Consider the following 21,511-nt stretch of genomic DNA (forward strand, 5'->3'; position numbering starts at 1 on the left):
TTAAAATTTATTGAATGATATTTATTAATTAATTATTTATTCCTATAAATTATAATCGTTAAATTGAAAGAAATCAACAATTAAAATTTTATATTAAGAAATAATAAACTTAATTGGTAATAAGTATAATCTTTTCTATAATTAAAAATCGGGGAATGTTATATTTATAATTTTTTTTGGATATAAATATATATAAATTTTTTATTTACAAACTCTTACAAACTATGTTATGTCTTATCCATAAAGCCCTTTTCAAAAACATAATATAATTTGTATGTTTATAAAAAAACAAATTTATCAATATAACCGTCCTCTTAGAAATCATTACAAATTGTTTACAAATATTTATGTTAAAACAATAAAAGTACAAAGATGAATTTACGAATCTATCCTGTGATCACCGTGGGTGACAACCTTGACGCCTCTGTTCCGCAAAGCATTAACTAGGGCCCACACCCTCGCTCCGCTGTCCTGCCCTTTCTTCTCGATCTCCTTCTCAACGTCAAAATGGACTCCGATCCCCGGTTCCTCCGTCTTCAGCCGCATCGCCAGCACCTCCCCGACGGACGCCGCCGCCTTCTCGTTACAGCTCCTCCCCCACTCGAACGCGTTCCTGATCGCGTGCTCAACGGTTGACGCAGTCGCCACCACCCTCCCGTCGTTCCCGTCCACCACCACGTTCGCCGTCATGTGCTTCGCCGACATAAACACCCTCAAAACACACCTCCTCCTCATCCCTCCGTACATCCTAATCCCACAATGGGCTCAGAAATGCCCAATTTAACTTTGGGCTTTTCTCGGCCCAGTCCAATGCCATCCACCATTCTTTAAAAATTAAAAAAAGAACTATGCTTCAAACTTCAATTCAACTAATACGAATGGCATTGGCATCAGCTACGGTTACAATCTCGCGTTCGCTGATTCAGCCACGACCTATATTCCTTGCGTATCGGAACAACCACGCTACTTCTAGAATCTTCCAATTCCGTTACACTCGTCTTGGACGTTCTCTCTCCGCCATGACCTCGCCTCAAGCTGCTTCCTCGGACTCCACGAACTCGTCTTCTACCAAAACGGTAATTAAAAAAAAAAAAGGGGGAAAATCGAATGTTTTAATTATTTTATTAATTTGTATATGTATTTTGACGGTTAGAGAATGTGCGTGCAGGAGAGGGTGGTGATAAAGGGGAGGGTGCAGGGAGTGTGGTACAGGAACTGGACCATCGAGAATGCGACGTCGTTGGGGCTGAAGGGATGGGTGCGCAACCGAAAGGATGGGTCCGTGGAGGCTCTGTTCTCAGGGAGCACCGATGCGGTTCAGGAAATGGAGCAGAGGTGTCGCCGTGGTCCTCCCGATGCCGTCGTCACGGGGATTGAGGTTTTCCCCGGCGACGATGACCCTGGCACTGGTTTCCAACGCAAACCAACTATTTGATCGATCGTTAATCAATCAATGTTAGTTAACCTAGTTACATAACTGCTTTGTATTATGTGGTTCTCTCTGGAATGTTGCGTTTGCTTCACTCAATCATGGATTAGTTTGTTGTAGCTTGTTAATGATTAGATTATATCACAAGGAACTGCTAGTTAATGATGATTACGAGTGCATTAGGAGTGCAAGTAGTGTAGTGGTGTAAACCACTGATATTAGGGCGTTAGAAATGATATCTATTATGAAGGGATGTAATGTAATACACCAGTGTTGCATATTTAGCTACAGTTAATAGGACTATATTGATTTGATTCATTTGCTGCGGTCATATTCTGACTAACTTGATGCATCGTACGTATACGATAATTACTTTGTTTCAAGAAATGTGTACATACTACTAATTACTTTGTTAGTTAAAAAATTTAATAATGTCATGTAATGAGTTTTTTATTGGTCAGGTAATGGGGCAGTTATTGGTAGTATAATGAGTGATTTAGTTAGTGTTTATTTGGGTGGAATGTGTCTCTTAATTTGCTTTATTTCAGTTTTAGTTTTTGGCTTATAAGAAGCTCGTGTCACGTTTGATGAAGTATTAATTAAAAGAAAAAGATTCTCTCTTTCAATAGTGTGTGTTCTATTTCTTTATTTTCTGCATCATATTTGTATAACATTCACTTCGTGGTTCCTTGGGATTTATTTGTGTGGTTCGTGGAATGGTGTCTGGCTTTGGTTTTCTTTACTGCCATATGGTTATTAGTGTAATTGAGTGCAAGATCCTGTTCAGCTTATGTTCTCAGATTTTCATCCTAAAGCTGTGTATATCTGACACTCTCCAGATCCCATAATGGCAAGGCCCTCCTTTTTATTTTTCTTAACTGTGGAAAATTATAGGTGTGTAGCAGCAGCAGCTGTGAACTAACTGATCTATATTTCGCTCTTCAAATTTGCCATTGGATTTTATCTGTAGTTCTGTATTGTTGTGGCAACTCAACTTATGATACAAGCTCCGGACCCTTTTCTCACAAAAGTGTGACATGTTAATTGAAAATAAGTTAAAAGAGAAACAAAATAAGTTAACTTAATGATCTGAATTAACTAATTTAACATCTGTATTTCAGCAATACTGGTGCCAGATGATGTTATGGAAGGATTTGCTGTTCTTGCTATCATGGGTGAGGAAACCAAAAGGGTTTTTTTTTTGTGGCTGAATTACACTATTTGACTTAGTGTCATGAATTACTTACCTCAAAAATTTAAATTATCATGTAAAGATAAATGAATAATTCTATATTAACATTTTTAACACAATCCTTAGCATAAGAGTTCTTTGGACTTGAGGTGGATAATATAAAATCCTATCTATCTTGGGTTAATATAAATATTGTACTAGAAGAATTGGGATAATAAATGATAAAACTATTGATTATGTGGTCATAGAACTCTAAATTATTGGGCCGAGGGACCATGATTGTATGCTATGAACTAATTATCTCAAAAGTTTATATTGAATACATTAATGATTTTGTATTAAATTTTCAACATTAACGTTGCATTTTTAGGACTGCGGAGTGGGTGAAAGAAGTGTGTGGCTTCAAACAGAAGGGAGATCTGTTAATTCCGTGCTATCCTTAAGGACTATAGAAGATAATAGGTGAACAAAGGACGGAGAGATGGAAGCAATTCTGTTTTCCAGCCACAGGCCCATGAGTGCAGCATGCATATGATTATGCTGAATGTATTTTTTAGCGTAGTTTTTGTATGTAGCGCGGTTTACTGCGATTAACATAAGATCGGAAAGAAACTTGTTGAACTTATGCAAATTAATAGATTCAAATCGACCCGCTTTCTTGAGGTTGCTGAAGCAGGCTAAAAATTAAAATCCGTAAGGTTGAAACTCAGGAATAATTTTAACTTACACATCAAACAGTGTCACGCTACTAATACAGACTATAAAATTATGACTCGTTGAATATACATTCATTGCATGCGGCAAAGCCCATTATTCTTAAACGCATGTGAGCCCATCATCTCTTAGAATTTAGTATTGGGATAGGTTATATTTATAAGGGGAGGGTTATATTTATAAATTTTTTGTTTACAAATTCTTATAAATTATATTATGTACTCCCGAAAGTACATTAGGTTACACTATGTACTTTCGGGAGTACATAGTATTTTGTAAAAATTTGTTAAAAAATTTTATAAACGAATCCTTCCCCTATTTAAAACTCAAAATTGACAAACTTTTATAAACGATACTATGTATTATGGGTAGTACATGCTTAAGTAATATGTATTACCCATAGTATATACTGTAATTTGTAAGAATTTGTAAATATAACCATTCTCTTTAGTATTAGGAAAAAATGTTTGTTATTTTAAAAAAGGCAATCATTATTAAAAAAAAAATTAAAAAATATCTAAAATAAAAGGCTAATATAGTTCGCCTTTTAGCCCGGAAGCACACATAATATTAGGGATGTGCATGGGTCGAACCAAACCAGATTTTTTGAAAAACTGAACCGAATTGGTTTAAATGGTTCAGTTCGGAAGTGGTTCGGTTCGGAACCGATTCGGGTCGACCCTTTTTTGAAAAGAAAAAAAATTTAAAATTTAAAAAATAAAATTATAAAAATCATTTTGGTGCGGTTTGAAAACGGTTCGGTTCGGTTCGGTTCAAAGTGATTCGGTTCTTAAACTGATTCTAAAAACCGGTTTGATTCATGAACTGGTTCTTTAAAAACCGATTCGGTTCATGAACTGATTTTTAAAAATCGGTTATTTTAAGATTGATTCGGTTCGGTTCGGTTCGGTTCATGGTTCGGTTCAGTTTTTTGGTTATTTTGCAGATCCCTACATAATATTCATAATTCTATGTTCAACGATCTAAAACGCTAATTCAAATATTCAAAATGAGGATCAGCCAAAAGCTGCAGGTAGCTAGCTCGCGTTTTCTGTATCATTTCATTGATTGCAAAATGCGTGATTAAGAAAACTACGTAATATACAAGGATGGACTTGTAGCTTTCGTTATTCGGACCTCAAGGAACAAAAATAAGGAACAACGAATATGAAATTTAGCTCGTGCAATAACAAGAGAAGAAAATTATAAAATTGATGTCCACGTACAGCTTTGAAAAGCTGGCTGTTGTCTATATTCAAAAAAGCATGAATAAAATGCTCTTTAATTTGAGAGAAATATTGATTTTGTCCAACACTGTACTCTTTCCATGATCTACGTCTGCAAATATACAGCCACATGCTCGTCCCCAGGCCCCCACTCTCTAAAGGTATACCGAAAGTGTTTAGCAGTAGACCGTCTGATACCATAAAGTGTGACACTCGTGTGCACCCGTGCGTTATCTTTTATAAAATTAGGTGTGGAAGGAAATTGTATATTATCACAACAATTGGATAATTTCAGTCTAGGAAAAAAAATTGATCACGTCATCACGATTACAAGTAAAGATGTTGTCCATGCTACCAATCCAATTATTATTGACATGCCATACATATATACCATATAAAAGTGAATATAACAAAAGTTCTACCCATATATCTATAATATTTATCTTTATTTTTTGGATTTGATGTTTGTCATTTTAAATGACATAAGTTATGTCATTTTTAGAGAGAGATAGACACAAGGAATGAAAATCATGGGAGAGAAAGTGAGTGGTTTTTTTTTCTAATTTAAATTTTAAATAAAAAAATTATTATTTTGTGTCTATCTCTCTCTTAAAATGACATAATCTTATGTCATTTAAAATGACAAATATGTTTCCCTTTTTTTTCTTTTATTATATCATGAGATGTATTCTGTAACACCCCGTATATATCCGGTAATGTTATCATATCATCGTATTAAGCTGTGCTTAATTAAAAAAATGCGAAATATCTTTTTCTTTTCAATTATGACGTCATTAATCATTACCAACTTGCTTACTTAATCAATTAATAAAACATTGCCTGTATGTAAATTGCAAAAGACAGCTAACTAAAATACCTCAATAATTAAACAACATAAATATGTCTTTAGTCACGGAACTACAACACGTAGACCGGATAAACTACCAGTTTATACAACTCAACCCAAAGTACTAACATCAAGTGGCATGGACAAACCCCATGCTCACACAAATAAGGCAACAAGCCCAACATAGTCTCAACAACAGCATCATAATAAAATAAAGCTAAAAGCATAACATCAGCAGATAGATCCAGCATCCAAACATGTCAGCATATAAACAACAATAATCATCAACTAAGCTCCGGCCTCCTGCCGCCAGAGGCATCACCCCCCAAATTACTTGAACCTGAAATAAGCGCCCCCCAAACGTGGGGTGAGATCTCTAAACAAGAAATTTCAGTAAGACAAGAGGTTCTCAAGGATCTTCCACCCAAGCTCACTTACATGTGCAATATAAGTTCAAAAGTAGTTTAACAATAAAATTTCCAAAATAGTGCAATGCAACAGATAATCATGTCATGTGTGTCAATTCTATTCTACTGATCAGAGAAAAGAAGGAATACGTCTATTACCCACACAATATGCAAGACGCTACTTGCACCCACCCACGGGCTCACCATCTTGTATGACGCTACATACTCAGGCTTACCGACTAAGTGGAAACAACACATACATATTATAAGTCATTGCACATATCAGCTCAAAAGCATTTCAAAATATCCAAAGCATGTAACACAGCATGCATATAAACCATTCCCCCATGGGGTATAGTGGAACCACAACATGGCTAAACCGAGGACACGAAAGCTTACCTTGCAAGCTAACTATCCAAGCCAAGAGTCCGCACAAGCTCAAGGCCCACAAACAACACAATCACAATCTGTTTATATCAGAAGTAACATCAATAACCATACTTTAAAGGTTTATGTCATTATGACAACATTTCCTTAATCGATTACATCTTTTCTAGTTCATAATTATCAAGCATTAAGTCCCTCAATTAAAGGTATCATTGTTTTCCAACAGTAATACAAACTTCTTAGGCCATCATGCCCAAAAGGGGACTAACCCACGCATAAAACTGGTTTTTGGTCATTTTCACAGGTGGTAATCGATTACTGCACATGGTAATCGATTACCACTAGCAAGGTAATCGATTATTGCACATGGTAATCGATTACCAACCAAAAGTAATCGTTTACCACGCGGGCAGAACAGTTTTCTGTAGAATTTTTCTGCACAATCCGAAGCAAAAATGTCACTCAATGACCCAAGGTTCGGTTTTGACCCAAAACATATATTCATTAACACTTATTAGCCTTAGATTAACAACCCTAAGCTTGAATGATTAAAGTTATCTTATTTCATAACATAAACAAGCTATTTTCATATAAAAATTGAAGGGAAGTTCAAGGTATATCAATGGGGTCCAAACTCAGCAACAAAGAAGGCTCTTGGAGCTCTCCAACAAGGCTCAAAGATGCTGACTTTAAGGAATCACGAAAATACAACACAAGGTGGGTTCTTTCTCTTTAAAGATCACACTTTGAAGTACCAAATGCCATGATAATGGCCTTTCCAAGGAAAACTCAGCAACTCAGCCCACAAAACCCCACAAACCAGTGGCCAAAACTCAGAACAAGGTCTCACACCCACTCCCAATCACACACCCAAGTGTTTGCTCATCAAAGGAGAAAAAGAAATGGAAGAAAAGGTCACAAAACTCCCAAAAATGGTGAAGAGGAAATGAAACAGTGCACAAGGCTGGTCAGCCACCCTCAAGGTCACGTAGGAAAAACTGAATGCCTAGGGTTTTGTGCTAAAATGCATATATATAGTCACTTAACAATTAAACACACAATATTAAAATTAATTGCTACGCTCAACATTTTAATCTCAAACTTGGGATTCTGAACCTAGCAATTTTTCTAGGATTTTTTATATTTTTATATTAATTTTTCGCAACACTTTTTCGGTACGCATTTTAACACTGACAGTATTAGTTCCGATACCAATTCTCATTATTTTGACTTCAAACTTGTTTTACAAGTCCTATATATTATTCTAGGAATATTCATGCACTTATTATAATTTTCTGAGATACTTCACCGATACGCATTTATACCGAGTAGCAGAACCGGTATCTGCACTTTTCGCCAGAAAAGTGACTTTCAGCATTATTAATTACTTTCTATATTTATTTAAGCCTCATAATAATTATTAGGGTCAATCATGGAATTATTTTCTAATTTCACATAGTTAATTAATTAACTTCCTTAATTAACGGTGCGAGTTCTTACATATTCCAACTTATGTCCCCCCACTTTAGTTATTAAATAGTCACGGTTATGTGCAAAATAACCAAAAGGCTGAATTGAACCAAATTGTATTTAAAATAATCAGCTTTTAAAGAATTAGTTCATGAACTTAACTGATTTTTAAAGAACTAGTTCATGAACCGAACCAGTTTTTAAAACCAGTTCAAGAACCGAACTGTTTTCGAATCGAACCGAACCGATTTTTATTACTTTATTTGTTTTAAGAAAAAATATTATTTTTTCTTTTCAGAATAAGGTCGACGTGAACCGGTTTCGAACTGAACCGAGCAGTTTTCAAACCGATCCAAATCGATTTTGAACCAAACTGAACCATTTAAACTAATTCGATTCGATTTTTTAAAAAATTCGGTTCAATTCAACCAATCCACACTCCTAATAGTCAGGCCGATTTCTTGATTCATTTTAAGTGACCCATCTAAGGACAACCTACTCATCCACGTCCTTTAACAATTGAACAATTAATAAATTTTAACTAATATCATGTAGCATCTAACCGAGAGAATTTAACCATCCATCCATGTGTCGAGGCTTAAGAGATTAGACTAAATAAAATCCAATTCAAAGCTTTCCAACCTTGTGTTCTGTACCGTTGGGATCTATAAGCTCACTATGTTCTCTTTAGGGATAGAGTCACTGTATGAGTTATACGTCTAGCACAGGTTAAGACCAAGCTAGGAAGCACTATCCCAAGTATGAATGCTAACAGATGATAATTGGGGGGGGGGGGGGGTATGTGTGTATGTTACTCAAGGATTATGGGCAGAATCACGATACATAAGATGCCTCTCTTTGTGTGTGGGGGAAGGATTTATAGGAGGATCAGATCCCTACCCCGCGTGGGTTGGTAAGAGGGGGTCAACCCTCCTTGAGATCAGTTGGGGGTGGCTGACACTGCTTTGATAGCAGTGATGCAGCCCCTGCTTCAGCGATGTCAGTGAATGACGGTGGAGGTTACTATTTAAGGTGTCTGGGGCGGTCTCCTAGGAAAATCAGATCCCAAGGTAAGACATTTATGTGTCTCTCCTAGGGAGTGCAGCCGCCTTGGGGCAGGATGTATGGGGGGTTGGTAGGGCTGACGTGAAGGAAGGGTAAAGGCTTGGGCTCAAGTCACTGGGCTGCGTGAAATTGGGCCATTCGGAACATGATCCTTTCTAATTCGTATTACCAATTGACAGCCTCCAAATCATTCCAGTCATTACTTAATAGGATTCATGGCTTGACATACATATATCAAAAGATACCTGCGAATGTGTCAAATACATATTGCTAATGCATGATCGTATCGATAAACTCCAAGCAGAATAAGGGTGAATAAATGATACAAGTCATGAAGCATCACACGGAAACCCTTTCCCACCCTAATAGGGATAATGATCTTTTCGACACGTTTTAAGAAATCAGTTTCGTGTGCCTTCCAACATGTTCTCAGTATATAAATAGCCATACTCAGCATATAGAGACCACAAGCTCAAAATTCAGAAGCTTTCAAGATCACTAATTTACTATCCTATCAAGAAGGAGAAATTAGCATAAAGACTTCAAGATATGCTTAGGTCATTTGTTAGGAAGATACAAAAGGGTCTTTCACTCTTTGTACACAGAAGGCCTGAACTAAGGTACTTCAATGAAGATCTTGTGGAAGCCACAACTATGGTGCCAGATGATGTTAGGGAAGGATATTTTGTTGTTCTTGCAACTAAGGATGGAGAAACCAAAAGGTTCATTGTTGAGTTAAACTACTTGACTGATCCTTCATTCTTGGGACTACTCGACCAAGCTCAGGAAGAGTATGGTTTCGGACAACAGGGAGTTCTTGCTGTCCCTTGTCGACCTCAAGAATTACAAAAGATTCTAGATGGTCTCAGAGAGTAGAAAAGAGAGAAACAAATTAAGGTGCAGAAAGGGATACGAATATTATTAATGTTCCTAACTTCCTACGATAGAAAACTACTAGGAAGTTTTAATTTCTAGCTATAATTAATTAATCCTTTCGCTACTGCTTCAAGATGGATACATAGATGATTCCTTATACTTTTTAGTCAATTTATTGTTACTTATAATTAATTAATTTATCTTTTATGTAATAATTTTTATTTTGGGTCAGGATCAATTCATACAAGTGTTTTAATCTTAACTATTATCTAACTTATAATTAACAACTCAAATTTTTGTGATTATATGAATAATTAGATACAATTCGATTAATATATATATAAAAAAAAGATACAGGTCGATTAATAGTCAAGAATAATTTGCCTAAAAATATCAAGATATTTCGGGAATGCTTCTCCATCTATGTTGGAGAAAATTTAGACAAATACTCCATGATTTTTTTTCGTTTCCTTTTGTCGTTTTTCTTCTCTTTCTTTACTTTGTAAGATTTGTTTTCCTTACCACCAGTTGTAGAAAGATACTTTTTATTTATTATGTTTTTGATGTATTCCGGATTCTCCCCTCTGAATTAGTTACATTAAATACTTAAAGAAACCGTTTAAGGTTTCCATGAGATTAACTGGTAGAAACTATCATTTTTTTTGGCACAATGAAGAAGTATATATTATGTTTATTTTGTTTAAACATTTTTTTGGCAAAAAAGTTTCGAGGAAGAAGGGTATTCCTTACTTCCTGGAATAAAGGCAATCTATTTATTATGTTTTTATTCTACCTTATTATGAACTTATTTGAAGCCGTGGTTTGAGTATGATGATTGTTTATAAAGAACTAATTCAATCCAAAAATCATCCACGTAGCGTGATACTAGAGACCCAACTCAACTACACAACATATCAATGATGATGATATAATAATTATTATTAAGTAAAAATGTTCAACTGAGAAGGATAGATCATTTCAAGCACTGTACTATATATTACACGGATCTATGTATGCAGTTATGCACTATATATTGCAGTCACAAACTTGTCCCCAGGCCCCTACTCCCCATATGTATAATGAAAGCGTTTTGCTAGCTGTAGACCCCAATCACATTGTAGTGTTGCAGATAATGATAACTATTCATATATATATAATCATTAAAAAGCCCTCACCCACCAGCTTATGTTTTTGGGTCGAATTGGTTCTTTACATGGTTTCAGAGCCTCGCCGCCCCCCCACTTTCTCTTGTGGACTTTCTTAGCACAGGTAGCCTGTGCCTGTTGCATCTTCCACTCTTCAAGCCCAATGGGCTCTCGTGAGAGGTGGCGTGTTGAGATATATAGTCTCACATTGGTTGTATGTGCAACTAATGTGGAGTTTATAAGGCCTTCGGCTAGCTTTTGGGGTGGTGTATCTCAAGGTTCTTAACATGGTATCACGTTCAAAATCTCACCGCCTCCCACTTTCTTTGTAGTGAAATTTCCACATGTAGGTGGGCTTGTATGCTGTCCACCCTTCAAGCCCAGTGTGCTCTCGTGTGAGGGGGCGTGTTGAGAAATATAGTCCCACATTGGTTGTATGGGCAACTAATGTGAGGTTTATAAGGCCTTGGGCACTCCCATCCTTTGAGCTAACTTTTGGGGTGGTGTATCTCAAGGTTCTTAACATGGTATCACTTTCGAAATCTCACCGCCTCCCACTTTCTTTGTAGTGGAATTTTCACATGTAGGTGGGCTTGTATGTTGTCCACTCTTCAAGCCCAGTGGGCTCTCGTGTGAGGGGACGTGTTGAGAAATATAGTCTCACATTGGTTGTATGGGCAACTAATGTGAGGTTTATAAGGCCTTGGGCACTCCCACCCTTTGAGCTAGCTTTTGGGGTGGTGTATCCCAAGGTTCTTTACATGGTATCAGAGCCTTGCCGCCCCCCACTTTCTCTTGTGGACTTTCTTAGCACAGGTAGGTTGTGCCTGTTGCATCTTCCACTCTTCAAGCCCAATGGGTTCTTGTGTGAGGAGGCGTGTTGAGATATATAGTCCCACATTGGTTGTATGTGTAACTAATGTGTAGTTTATAAGGTCTTGGGCACTCCCACCCTTTGAGCTAGCAGCTTTTGGGTGGTGTATCCAAAGATTCTTATCAAGGTATGTTGAGATATATGTGGCCTTGGACACTCCCGCCCTTTGAGCTAGCTTTTGGGGTGGTGTATCCCAAAGTTCTTTACATGGTATCAGAGCCTCGCCGTGACTTTCTTTTGTGGAACTTCTTAGCACAGGTAGGCTGGGCCTGTTGCATCATCCACTCTTCAAGCCCAATGGGCTCTTGTGTGTGAGGGCGTGCTGAGATATATGTGGCCTTTATAAGGCCTTGGGCACTCCCACCCTTTGAGCTAGCTTTTGGGGTGGTGTATCCCAAAGTTCTTTACAAGGTATCAGAGTCTCGTGTCTCGGGTTCGATCCTCGCCGCCTCCCACTTTCTTTCAAGTAGAATTTCTTTGTTTGCATAGGTATGTGAGCCTGTACATTGTCCACCCTTCAAGCTCAATCACATGTTGCAGATAATGATAACAAAATAAATAATAACATATATATCAACGCCACCGTCAATTACAAGCAGAATAGAAGCTAATTAGGTAACAATGATATTTACAAGTCATGAAGCATCACACGGCATTCCTTTCCCTTCCTATTCGGTTTTGATACTATCCCAATGGTTTAAGATCTTGACCCGTCCAATAATTGCAAGTGGTCTCGCACCGACATTCAAGAAATTTCGTGTGTGTTTCTGCATTATCTCAATATAAATAGCCAAACTCTGCATATAGATACTTCCATGCTCAAAATTCACAACCTTTCAAGTTCACTAATTCACTATCCTTCATCAGGAAAAAATTAGGACACAGTTCAAGATGCTTTGGTCTATTGTTGAGAAGATACAAAAGGGTCTCTCCCTAATTGTACCCCGAAGACCTGAACTTAACTACTTCAATGAAAATATATACTAGAAGCCGAAAATGTGATCCCGGATGATGTTAGTAAAGGATATTTTGCTGTTATTGCAATCAAGGATGGAGAAACCAAAAAGTTCATTGTTGAGTTAGAGTACTTGACTGATCCTGCATTCATGGGATTAATTGCTGGAACAAGCTCAGGAAGAATATGGTTTCAGACAGCAAGGAACTCTTGCAGTCCCTTGTAGGCCTCAAGAATTACAGAAGATTCTAGATGGTCTTAGAGTAGAAAAAGAGAGAACCAAAGGTGCAAAAATGGATGTAAATACTATTGATGTTCCTAACTTCCTATGATAGAAAACTACTAGGAAGTTTTAATTTCTAGTTTTGCAAAAGCATGAAGATGTATATCATGTAGAAGATTCATTATATTTTTATTCAGATCAATTTATTGTCACCACTTACTTGCAATTAATAAAAGTTAAGCATTATGGGGTCAACAATTTCTTTGGATTAGGCCATTTGGGGATAAAATTGGGTGCAAATTGTTTCAACTTCTTTCTATTGGTATAGGGTCAAATGTATCAAAGCCTATGCGTTAACAAAGAAAAAACCACCGCCGAAAAAAATCAACGCGCCAATGGTTCAGCATTGAATGATATGTCGCTTTGGCTCCCATGCAAGTTGGCTCTTTATTAAAGTCCTTCGGTACCCTAGCGGCTCTTTGGTGTGATTTATAAGGTCGTGTGATTTATAAAGTCTAACATGATAAGCTTATACTATACATTATAACATTTTAAGTTGTTTGGTATGAACATAATATAGTATAAGCTTATACAGCATAAACCTTTAAGAGTCTGTTTGGTCTGATGTGTAAGACCTGATAGTATAAACTTATACTATACTATAATATACTATACTATACTGTACCTTATGACATTTTTAGTTGTTTGATGTGACCATCGTAATATCGTATAGTATAAGCTTATACAACAAGATCATTTTTTACATTAAAATGATGTATAATTTAATCAGGCCTAGGAGGGTAGGATTAGGCCTGATTGGGGTTAGTGTATTAACCAATGCAATTCTCAAGAATTAATATATTAAAATAAAAAATAATTTTTCATCATATAATTTTTTAAAATATTGGAGATTTTTATAAAAATTAACATATTTTTTGGACACACTGATCAACATATTTCTATAAAAAATAATATCATCTAATATATTTGGAAGAATTATATAAATTCATTATTTAAAAGTATTTTTGACAACAATATTTATTTTTCACCTATCTAGTATTATACAATGTATTACCAAACATTGAATGATATTATCTTATACAATATATTATCTTATATAATATCATGGCACACGCTGGATAGTATTAAAATTTAATCAGGTCTTATACAATCAGGTCTGATACTATCAGGCCTTATCCTATACTATGTACCAAATATACCCTAATACATCAAAACGATGTATAACTTAATCAAGTTTAAAGAGGTGGGATTATAAAGGGTTAATGTATTAACATTGTTGACTAGTGTAATTATCAAGAATTAATATATTATTTCAATATTAGTATAGTAAAATAAAAATTAATTTTTTAATATATTAATTTTTAAAATATTGGAAATTTTTATTTATATAAAAATTAATTTATTTTTTGGACAAACTGATCCATAGTAGTTAAAATCTCGATTTATCACTACGATTTTACGTTTTTATGAATTCTTTTCATCAAAACGATTTTACTAATATTTCAAATGCTTTTACGTTTTTACAATTTTTTACGTTACAATTTTACGTTTTACGATTTTTTATTTCCCTTTCGATTTTACGTAAAATCTTGATTTTAGCTTTAACATCCTTCATTTTAATAAAAGTAAAACAAAAACGTAAAACAAAAACGTAACAGATTGTGCCAACGCATGTGAAGAAAACTAATTAACTAGAACTAACATCCTTCATTTTATAAACATGGATGTGGATTCATACATAAACTTGTACAAACTTCCTATATATATATATATATATATATATATATATATATATAAATTTAGTCTACTTCCTAACTTACATCATTATTTTACATAAGTCCTACATCCTACGTCAGATTACATTATTTTACTATATATATATATATAACATTCTTCAGTCACACAATATTACATGATCCTTGTTTAGTCCAAAGTATACGCATAAGTCTCCACTCTGTCAGGATAAAATACAGCTATAGCTCCTTGATTTCCCATCACAATATAGTATTCCCAACGGTCACCATAAAAATTAACAGTAATATTCCATCCTTCTCCACAAAAAGACAAGTTAGGTGTAACACCCCGTATATATCCGGTAATGTTATCATACTATCGTATTAAGCAGCGTTAATTAAAAATGCCGAATATCTTTTTCTTTTCAATTATGATCTCATTATCATTACGAACTTGCTTATTAATCAATTAATAAAACATCGCCTGTATGTAATTGCAATAAAATAGCTAACTGAAATACCTCATAATCATAGATAATAAAAGTGTGGCTCTAGTCACGGAACTACAACAACGTAGACCAGACCATCTAACAGTTTATACAACTCCAAATCAAAAGCACTAACATAAAGTGTCATGGACAATCCCCATGCTCACTCAAATAAGGCAACACGCCCAACATCAGTCTCAACAACAACATAAACATAAATAACGGAAAACATAAACAGCATCCATAACCAGTCATGGCAGCAAACAGCATAATATCATCAACTAAGCTCTGGTCTCCTGCCGCCAGAGGCATCAGTCACCAAACTACCGGAACCTGAAATAAGCATTCCCCAAACGTGGGGTGAGATCTCTAAACAAGAAATCTCAGTAAGACAAGGGGTCCTCAAGGATCTTCCACCCCAAGCTCACTTACATGTGCAATATAAGTTCAAAAGCAGTTTATCATCATCAGTTCTAAAATAGTGCAATGCAGCAAATAATCATGTCATGTGTGTCAATTCTATTCTACTGGCCAGAGAAATGCAGGATTTACATACGCCAAATACCCACACTAGTGCAAGACGCTACTTGCATCCACCCAGGATCACCGTCTTGTATGACGCTACATACTCAGGTTTATCGTCAAGATGGAACAACACATGCATATTAAAAGCCATTACACATAAAGCTCAACAGCATTTCAAATATTCAAAGCATGTAACACAGCATGCATACAACCATACCCCCATGGGACATGGTGGAACCGCAACATGGCTAAACCGAGGACACGAAAGCTTAGCTTGCAAGCTAACTCCAAAAGCCAAGAGTCCACAGCTCAAAGTCCAAACACAGCAGATTCACAATCTGTTATGGACCAATACTATATCAATAATAATGCAACACAAGCATATAAATTAAAGACAACGCCTTTCCTTATGTTTTACGTCTTAAGGCTCCATACCAAGCCATAAGTCCTTAATCACAACGATTCTGACTTAGTTCATTAATTACAGAAGTTCAACTTCATCAATCTAGGGTCCACAAACCCCCAATAGCCTATTGTACACACAACACAGCTACTGTTCTATGAAATCCCAGAATATCCGGATATTCCTCGGGACCATATCCGGATATGCAATATCCAGATATCTCACTGGACATATCCGGATAAGGAATATCCGGAAATCCAGAATCCCATATCCGGATATCTAATATTCGGATACTCAAAACCCATATCTGGATATCACATATCCGAATATTCCTCGGGCACATATCCGGATATTTCACGACAGAATGCAGAAAATGCACTTCGTGAAGATATCCTTCCAAGGTTCCATTTTTAACACTTAATTACGTTAAAGCATGCATCTTTATACTGATTAAGGTCCACACCCCAGTTGGTTACTTGATTAACCCATTAAACATGCAAAGATCACACTTTGAACCCATTAAAACACAAGCTCAAGGTAGGTACAACTCACCAAAGCTCAAAACAGAGGATCAATGGCTCATGGAGCTCACCACACTGCCTCTACAGGTTCTGGAAATAAGGTGTACGAAAATGCAACACAAAGGTTGGTCCTTTATTCACAAAGAAGCTTCTTGAAGCTTCACAAGCCAAAAACCAGGCTCCAACCACCCAAACAACCCAAAACAGCAGCTCCACCCACCAAGGTCAGCACCCTCAACTCAGAAGAATGCCACATACACACTCCTAAAGACCACTCTCACTCACCACAAGTGTTTAGGAGAAGAATAAGTGAAGGAAATGGCCTCAAAGCTCAAGAAATGGTGAAGGCAAGTGAAGGAGACACCAAGTCAGCAAGGAGACCCACACTCAGCAGCCACTCACGCACAAAAACTGAGGTCCTAGGGTTATGTGCCAATCATAAGGCTATTTATAGCGGTTTAACCATTAATCACCCAGTATTAACTTTAATTGCTACGCTTAGTATTTTAATCCCAAACTTTGGAATCTGAAACTACACATTTTTCCGAGAGTTATCATATTTTTCTTATAATTTTCTGAGCACCTTTCCGGTACGCGCTTTTCAAAGCCAGTACCGGTTTCTAGCACCAGTTCTCATTATTTGGACTCGAAACTCGTTTTACAAGTCATACATATCATTCTAGTAATTATCATGCACTTATTATAATTTTTCGGGATACTTTTTCGGTACTCATTTATACCGACTAGCAGAACCGGTATCTGCACTTTTCTTCCGAAAAGCGACTTTCAGCATTATTACTCACTTACTATAATTATTAAAGCCTCATAATAATTATTAGGGTCAATTATGAAATCATTTCCTATTTTCTCATAATTTATTAATTAAATTCCTTAATTAACGGTGCAGGTTCTTACATTAGGCATCTGGAAAGATTAGCAAAGCAAATAAAACGTGAGAAAATTCTCAGTAATATTGAGGTTTTATAACTATAACCATTCCAGCCGTATTAACGGAAAATATATCATTCTCTCAAGTAATTTCATAAAATTATTGCAGGAATAAAGATAAATAATAAATTGTGTAATATTTAACTGAAGCTAATTAAATACCACTTTGTGGGTCTCTGCATGTGAAAAGTTCTGTGTGGCGGAGCTCAAGCCATGATAAGGCGTCCCTTACCCCAACTATCTGATCTCAAACTTTTGTGGGTCAGTTCACAGCAGTAACATACAGTTAAAATTTACACATTTATTTGGTACCAAATAATCAACTAGTTTAAAGTTAAAATACAAACAACAGTAAGAATTTTAGAATGAAATAAATAAACTAAAGGTAGGAATAACAACAAGTAGAAAAGAATTTTAAGAACAGAAATTGACAAAGTAACGGTACTAAAAAAAATCTTTAAAAGAAATAGTAAAAAGAAGAGCAATGAGAGAAAGTTTTTATCTCTCAATATTACCTTTCTTTTATTTTCTATACTTCGATCCTTCTCTCCTATTTCAATGTGAATCCTTCCCTCTCTTTTTTTTTCTTCTCCGATGAAGTTTCTTCTCTTAGTGTCTTTGTTCTTTCTCTTCGTCAGTTTCTATTAGGTGTTCCATTTATATAGAGGCAAGTCCATTGACTTGCTTTTGACTTCTTTAATTATTACGTTTAGTTAGATTTTAACAATATACCTAACTCATTTAGTTTCTAACTAAATTGTAATGATATAATCATTAATTTAAAAAAATCTGAACAACCTTATCACTTAGAGCACACACAGCATTTCCAGATTTCTTTGATGTACTAAATCATGATATAGTTATTACATATCTGTTACTTTGTTGCATTACGTTTGTACATATATATTATTTATTATTTTTACTTTATTTATTATTCATTTCTTTTCTTTTTTGTACTTATATGTAAGGATATAGTTTGTACTTATATATAAACATATAGTTATATATATGTTACGTAGCACAGCGCTACTTTACGTACACATATATATATATATTATTGTTTTTATTTTATTTATTATTACTATTGTATTATTTAATACTTTAATATATATATATATATATATATGTTATTTTATCATTATTATTATTCTTTTATTTTATACATATATATATTTATATTTATTTAATTATTACTTTACCATTTTTATACAGTTATTATTTTAGAATATTACATTTCACCTCTCCTAAATAAAATTTTGTCCCAAAATTTTGATATACCTGCTAAAAAAATTCTGAATAATTCTGTCGTAATTCTTCCTCTCTTTCCCATGTTGATTCGTGTGGTGAAAGTCATTTCCAACGTACTTTAATTAATGGAACCATCTTATTCTTCAGTTGCTTTAGACTTTTATCAAGGATTTGAGTTGGTCTGGTCATAATAGTCAAATTCTCTTTAACTTGTGCTGAGTCTATATCAAGAAAGTGAGAGGGATCTGAGACATATTTTCTAAGCTGAGAAACATGAAAAACACTATGGAGATTGGAAAGATGAGGTGGAAGAGCGAGTTGGTAAGCAACTGGCCTTATTTTTCGGAGTATTTGAAACGGACCAATATATTTAGGACTCAATTTCCTAACTTTGAGGGTTCTGCCTACACCTGTGGTAGGAGAAAGTTTAAGAAAGACATGTTCTCCTTCTTCAAAAGTCAAAGGTTTTCGCCTATTATCAGTATAATTTTTCTGTCTGCTTTGTGCCTTTTCAAGGTTTTCCTTTATCATCTGAATTTGTCTCGAGGTTTCTTGGACTAATTCCGGTCCCAATAACTGTTTTTCCCCTTTTTCATACCAACACACTGGAGATCTGCATTTTCTTCCATAGAGTGCCTCATATGGTGCCATTCCAATACTAGAGTAGTAACTATTATTATAAGCAAACTCTATTAATGGCAGGTATCTACCCCAATTACCTCCTTGTTCAAGGATATAAGCTCTCAGCATATCCACTAAAGTTTGAATGGTTCTCTCAGTTTGACCATCAGTTTGAGGATGATATGTTGTACTAAGTCTCAACTTAGTTCCAAAGGCTTGCTGTAAACAACCCCAAAATCTAGAAGTGAATCTAGGGTTTCTATCTGACACAATACTCAGAGGTACCCCATGAAGTTTGACAATTTCTTTTACATATAGTTGGGCTAACCTCTCAATAGAATATTGAGCCCTAATTGGTAGAAAATGAGCAGATTTGGTTAATCGATCAATGATTACCCAAATTGCATCAAACCCATCTTGGGTTCTTGGTAAACCCATCACAAAATTAGTAGCTACACTTTCCCACTTCTACTCTGGTATGTCTAGTGATTGAAGTAATCCTGAAGGCTTTTGATGTTCAATTTTTACTTTTTGACAAACTAGACATTTTGAAACATATTCAGCAATATCCTTTTTCATTCCTGGCCACCAAAATATCTTTTTCAAATCTTAATACATTTTGGTGGAACCAGGGTGAATTGTGAACTTACTGCTATGTGCCTCATTCAAAATTTCTTTCATCAATTCTTCTTGCTTAGGTACAACAATCCTTCCTTGAAATTTCACCAAATCATCTTCCCCTTTAGTAAATCCTTCCTGTTTCAAAGATTTTTCTAAACCAGAATCTTCCTGCTGAGCTTTTCTAATTTTATCTATCAGCTCATTATCTATTTTTATTTCACTAATACCTAAAATTCGAGGCAATACAGTCATAGATAATCTCATATCTCTAAATTTTTCCAACAATTCCATTTCTTTGACCATTAAATGTGACTTGTGAAGAGATTTTTTGCTCAAAGCATCAGCTACCACATTAGCTTTTCCTGGATGGTATTTAAGTTCAAAATTATAGTCTTCCAAAAATTTCATCCACCTCCTTTGCCTCATATTCAATTCTTTTTGGTCAAATAAATATTTAAGACTCTTATGATCACTAAAAACCTCAAACTTGACTCCATACAAATAATGTCTCCAAATCTTAAGAGCAAAGACTACTGCAGCCAATTCTAAATCATGAGTTGGATAATTTTCCTCATAAGGTCTCAATTATCCCTTCTTGCATTAAGACACATCCTAATCCCTTTCTAGATGCATCACTGTAAATCTCAAATTTTCCTAATGGATTGGGGATTGTTAAAATTGGTGCAGATGTCAATTTATTCTTCAAATTTTGAAAACAATTTTCATATTCTTGTGTCCAAACAAAAGGAACTCCTTTTCTAATTAACCTGGTTAAAGGTAACACTAGTTGTGAAAATCCCTTAATAAATCTTCTATTATATCCTGCCAATCCTAGAAAACTCCTGATATCAGTGATAGTATTAGGTCTCTCCCAGTGTATTACAGCCTCAATTTTACTAGGATCAACTGTCACTCCTTCTTTTGAAATAACATGCCCCAAGAACTTAACTTCTTCCATCCAAAATTCACATTTTGAAAGTTTGGCATACAATTGCTTATCTTTTAAAATTTGTAATACTGTTTTTAAATGCTCCTTATGCTCCTCTTTATTCCTAGAGTATATTAAAATATCATCTATAAACACCACTACAAATTGATCTAGGTAAGGTCTAAAAATTCTATTCATATAATCCATAAATACTGCTGGAGCATTTGTCAACCCAAAAGGCATCACTAGATACTCATAATGTCCATACCTAGTCCTAAAGGCTGTTTTTGGAATATCTTCAGTCTTAATTCTAATCTGGTGATATCCTGATCTCAAATCTATTTTAGAAAACACTGTGGCTCCTCTCAGTTGATCTAAAAGGTCATCTATCCAAGACAAAGGATATTTATTTTTAATGGTGACTTTGTTTAGTTGCCTATAATCTAACACAACCTCATACTTTTATCCTTTTTCTTGACAAAAAGTATTGGTGCTCCCCAAGGAGACACACTTGGTCTAATGAATTGCTTTGATAGCAGTTCCTCTAATTGTTTCTTTAGTTTAACAAGCTCTACAGGTGACATCCTATAGGGTGCAATAGAAACTAGCCCTACTCCAGGTATTAGGTCAATGGAGAATTTAAT

General features: G+C 35.3%; 3 protein-coding genes across 4 annotated transcripts; 2 read left to right on the forward strand and 1 right to left on the reverse strand.

The window, feature by feature from the left end:
* Positions 1–314: 314 nt before the first annotated feature.
* Positions 315–747, reverse strand: LOC133284166 (uncharacterized). Its single transcript, XM_061481154.1, has one exon. The coding sequence runs from the start codon at positions 745–747 to the stop codon at positions 379–381; it is 369 nt and encodes a 122-aa protein (XP_061337138.1). The 3' UTR covers positions 315–378.
* On the forward strand, positions 713–3,265 carry LOC133284165 (uncharacterized). Of its 2 annotated transcripts, XR_009747872.1 has the most exons (4): positions 713–1,076; positions 1,169–1,455; positions 2,551–2,604; positions 2,992–3,265. XR_009747872.1 is itself a non-coding variant. In XM_061481153.1 (3 exons), the coding sequence occupies exons 1-2, from the start codon at positions 849–851 to the stop codon at positions 1,433–1,435; spliced, it is 495 nt and encodes a 164-aa protein (XP_061337137.1). In that variant the 5' UTR covers positions 713–848; the 3' UTR covers positions 1,436–1,455; positions 2,992–3,265. The 2 variants fall into 2 exon arrangements, 1 of the variants encoding a protein (XP_061337137.1); XM_061481153.1 differs by lacking the exon at positions 2,551–2,604.
* A 3,559-nt stretch (positions 3,266–6,824) lies between these two features.
* Positions 6,825–9,613, forward strand: LOC133284167 (auxin-responsive protein SAUR32-like). Its single transcript, XM_061481155.1, has 2 exons — positions 6,825–6,919; positions 9,307–9,613. The coding sequence occupies exons 1-2, from the start codon at positions 6,825–6,827 to the stop codon at positions 9,611–9,613; spliced, it is 402 nt and encodes a 133-aa protein (XP_061337139.1).
* Positions 9,614–21,511: the final 11,898 nt, after the last annotated feature.

This window comes from Gastrolobium bilobum, unplaced genomic scaffold, assembly GCF_033153095.1.
Source record: "Gastrolobium bilobum isolate Gb01-03AN ecotype WA unplaced genomic scaffold, APGP_CSIRO_Gbil_v1 utg14664, whole genome shotgun sequence".
NCBI lineage: Eukaryota > Viridiplantae > Streptophyta > Magnoliopsida > Fabales > Fabaceae > Gastrolobium > Gastrolobium bilobum.

Excerpts from the sequence above, each read along its gene's own strand:
- LOC133284166 (XM_061481154.1), bottom strand. The coding sequence starts at position 747 with ATGTACGGAGGGATGAGGAGGAGGTGTGTTTTGAGGGTGTTTATGTCG.
- LOC133284165 (XM_061481153.1), top strand. The coding sequence starts at position 849 with ATGCTTCAAACTTCAATTCAACTAATACGAATGGCATTGGCATCAGCT. Across the intron at positions 1,077-1,168 it reads ACTCGTCTTCTACCAAAACG|GAGAGGGTGGTGATAAAGGG; the intron begins GTAATTAAAAAA and ends ATGTGCGTGCAG.
- LOC133284167 (XM_061481155.1), top strand. The coding sequence starts at position 6,825 with ATGGGGTCCAAACTCAGCAACAAAGAAGGCTCTTGGAGCTCTCCAACA. Across the intron at positions 6,920-9,306 it reads TCACGAAAATACAACACAAG|GAAGATACAAAAGGGTCTTT; the intron begins GTGGGTTCTTTC and ends GTCATTTGTTAG.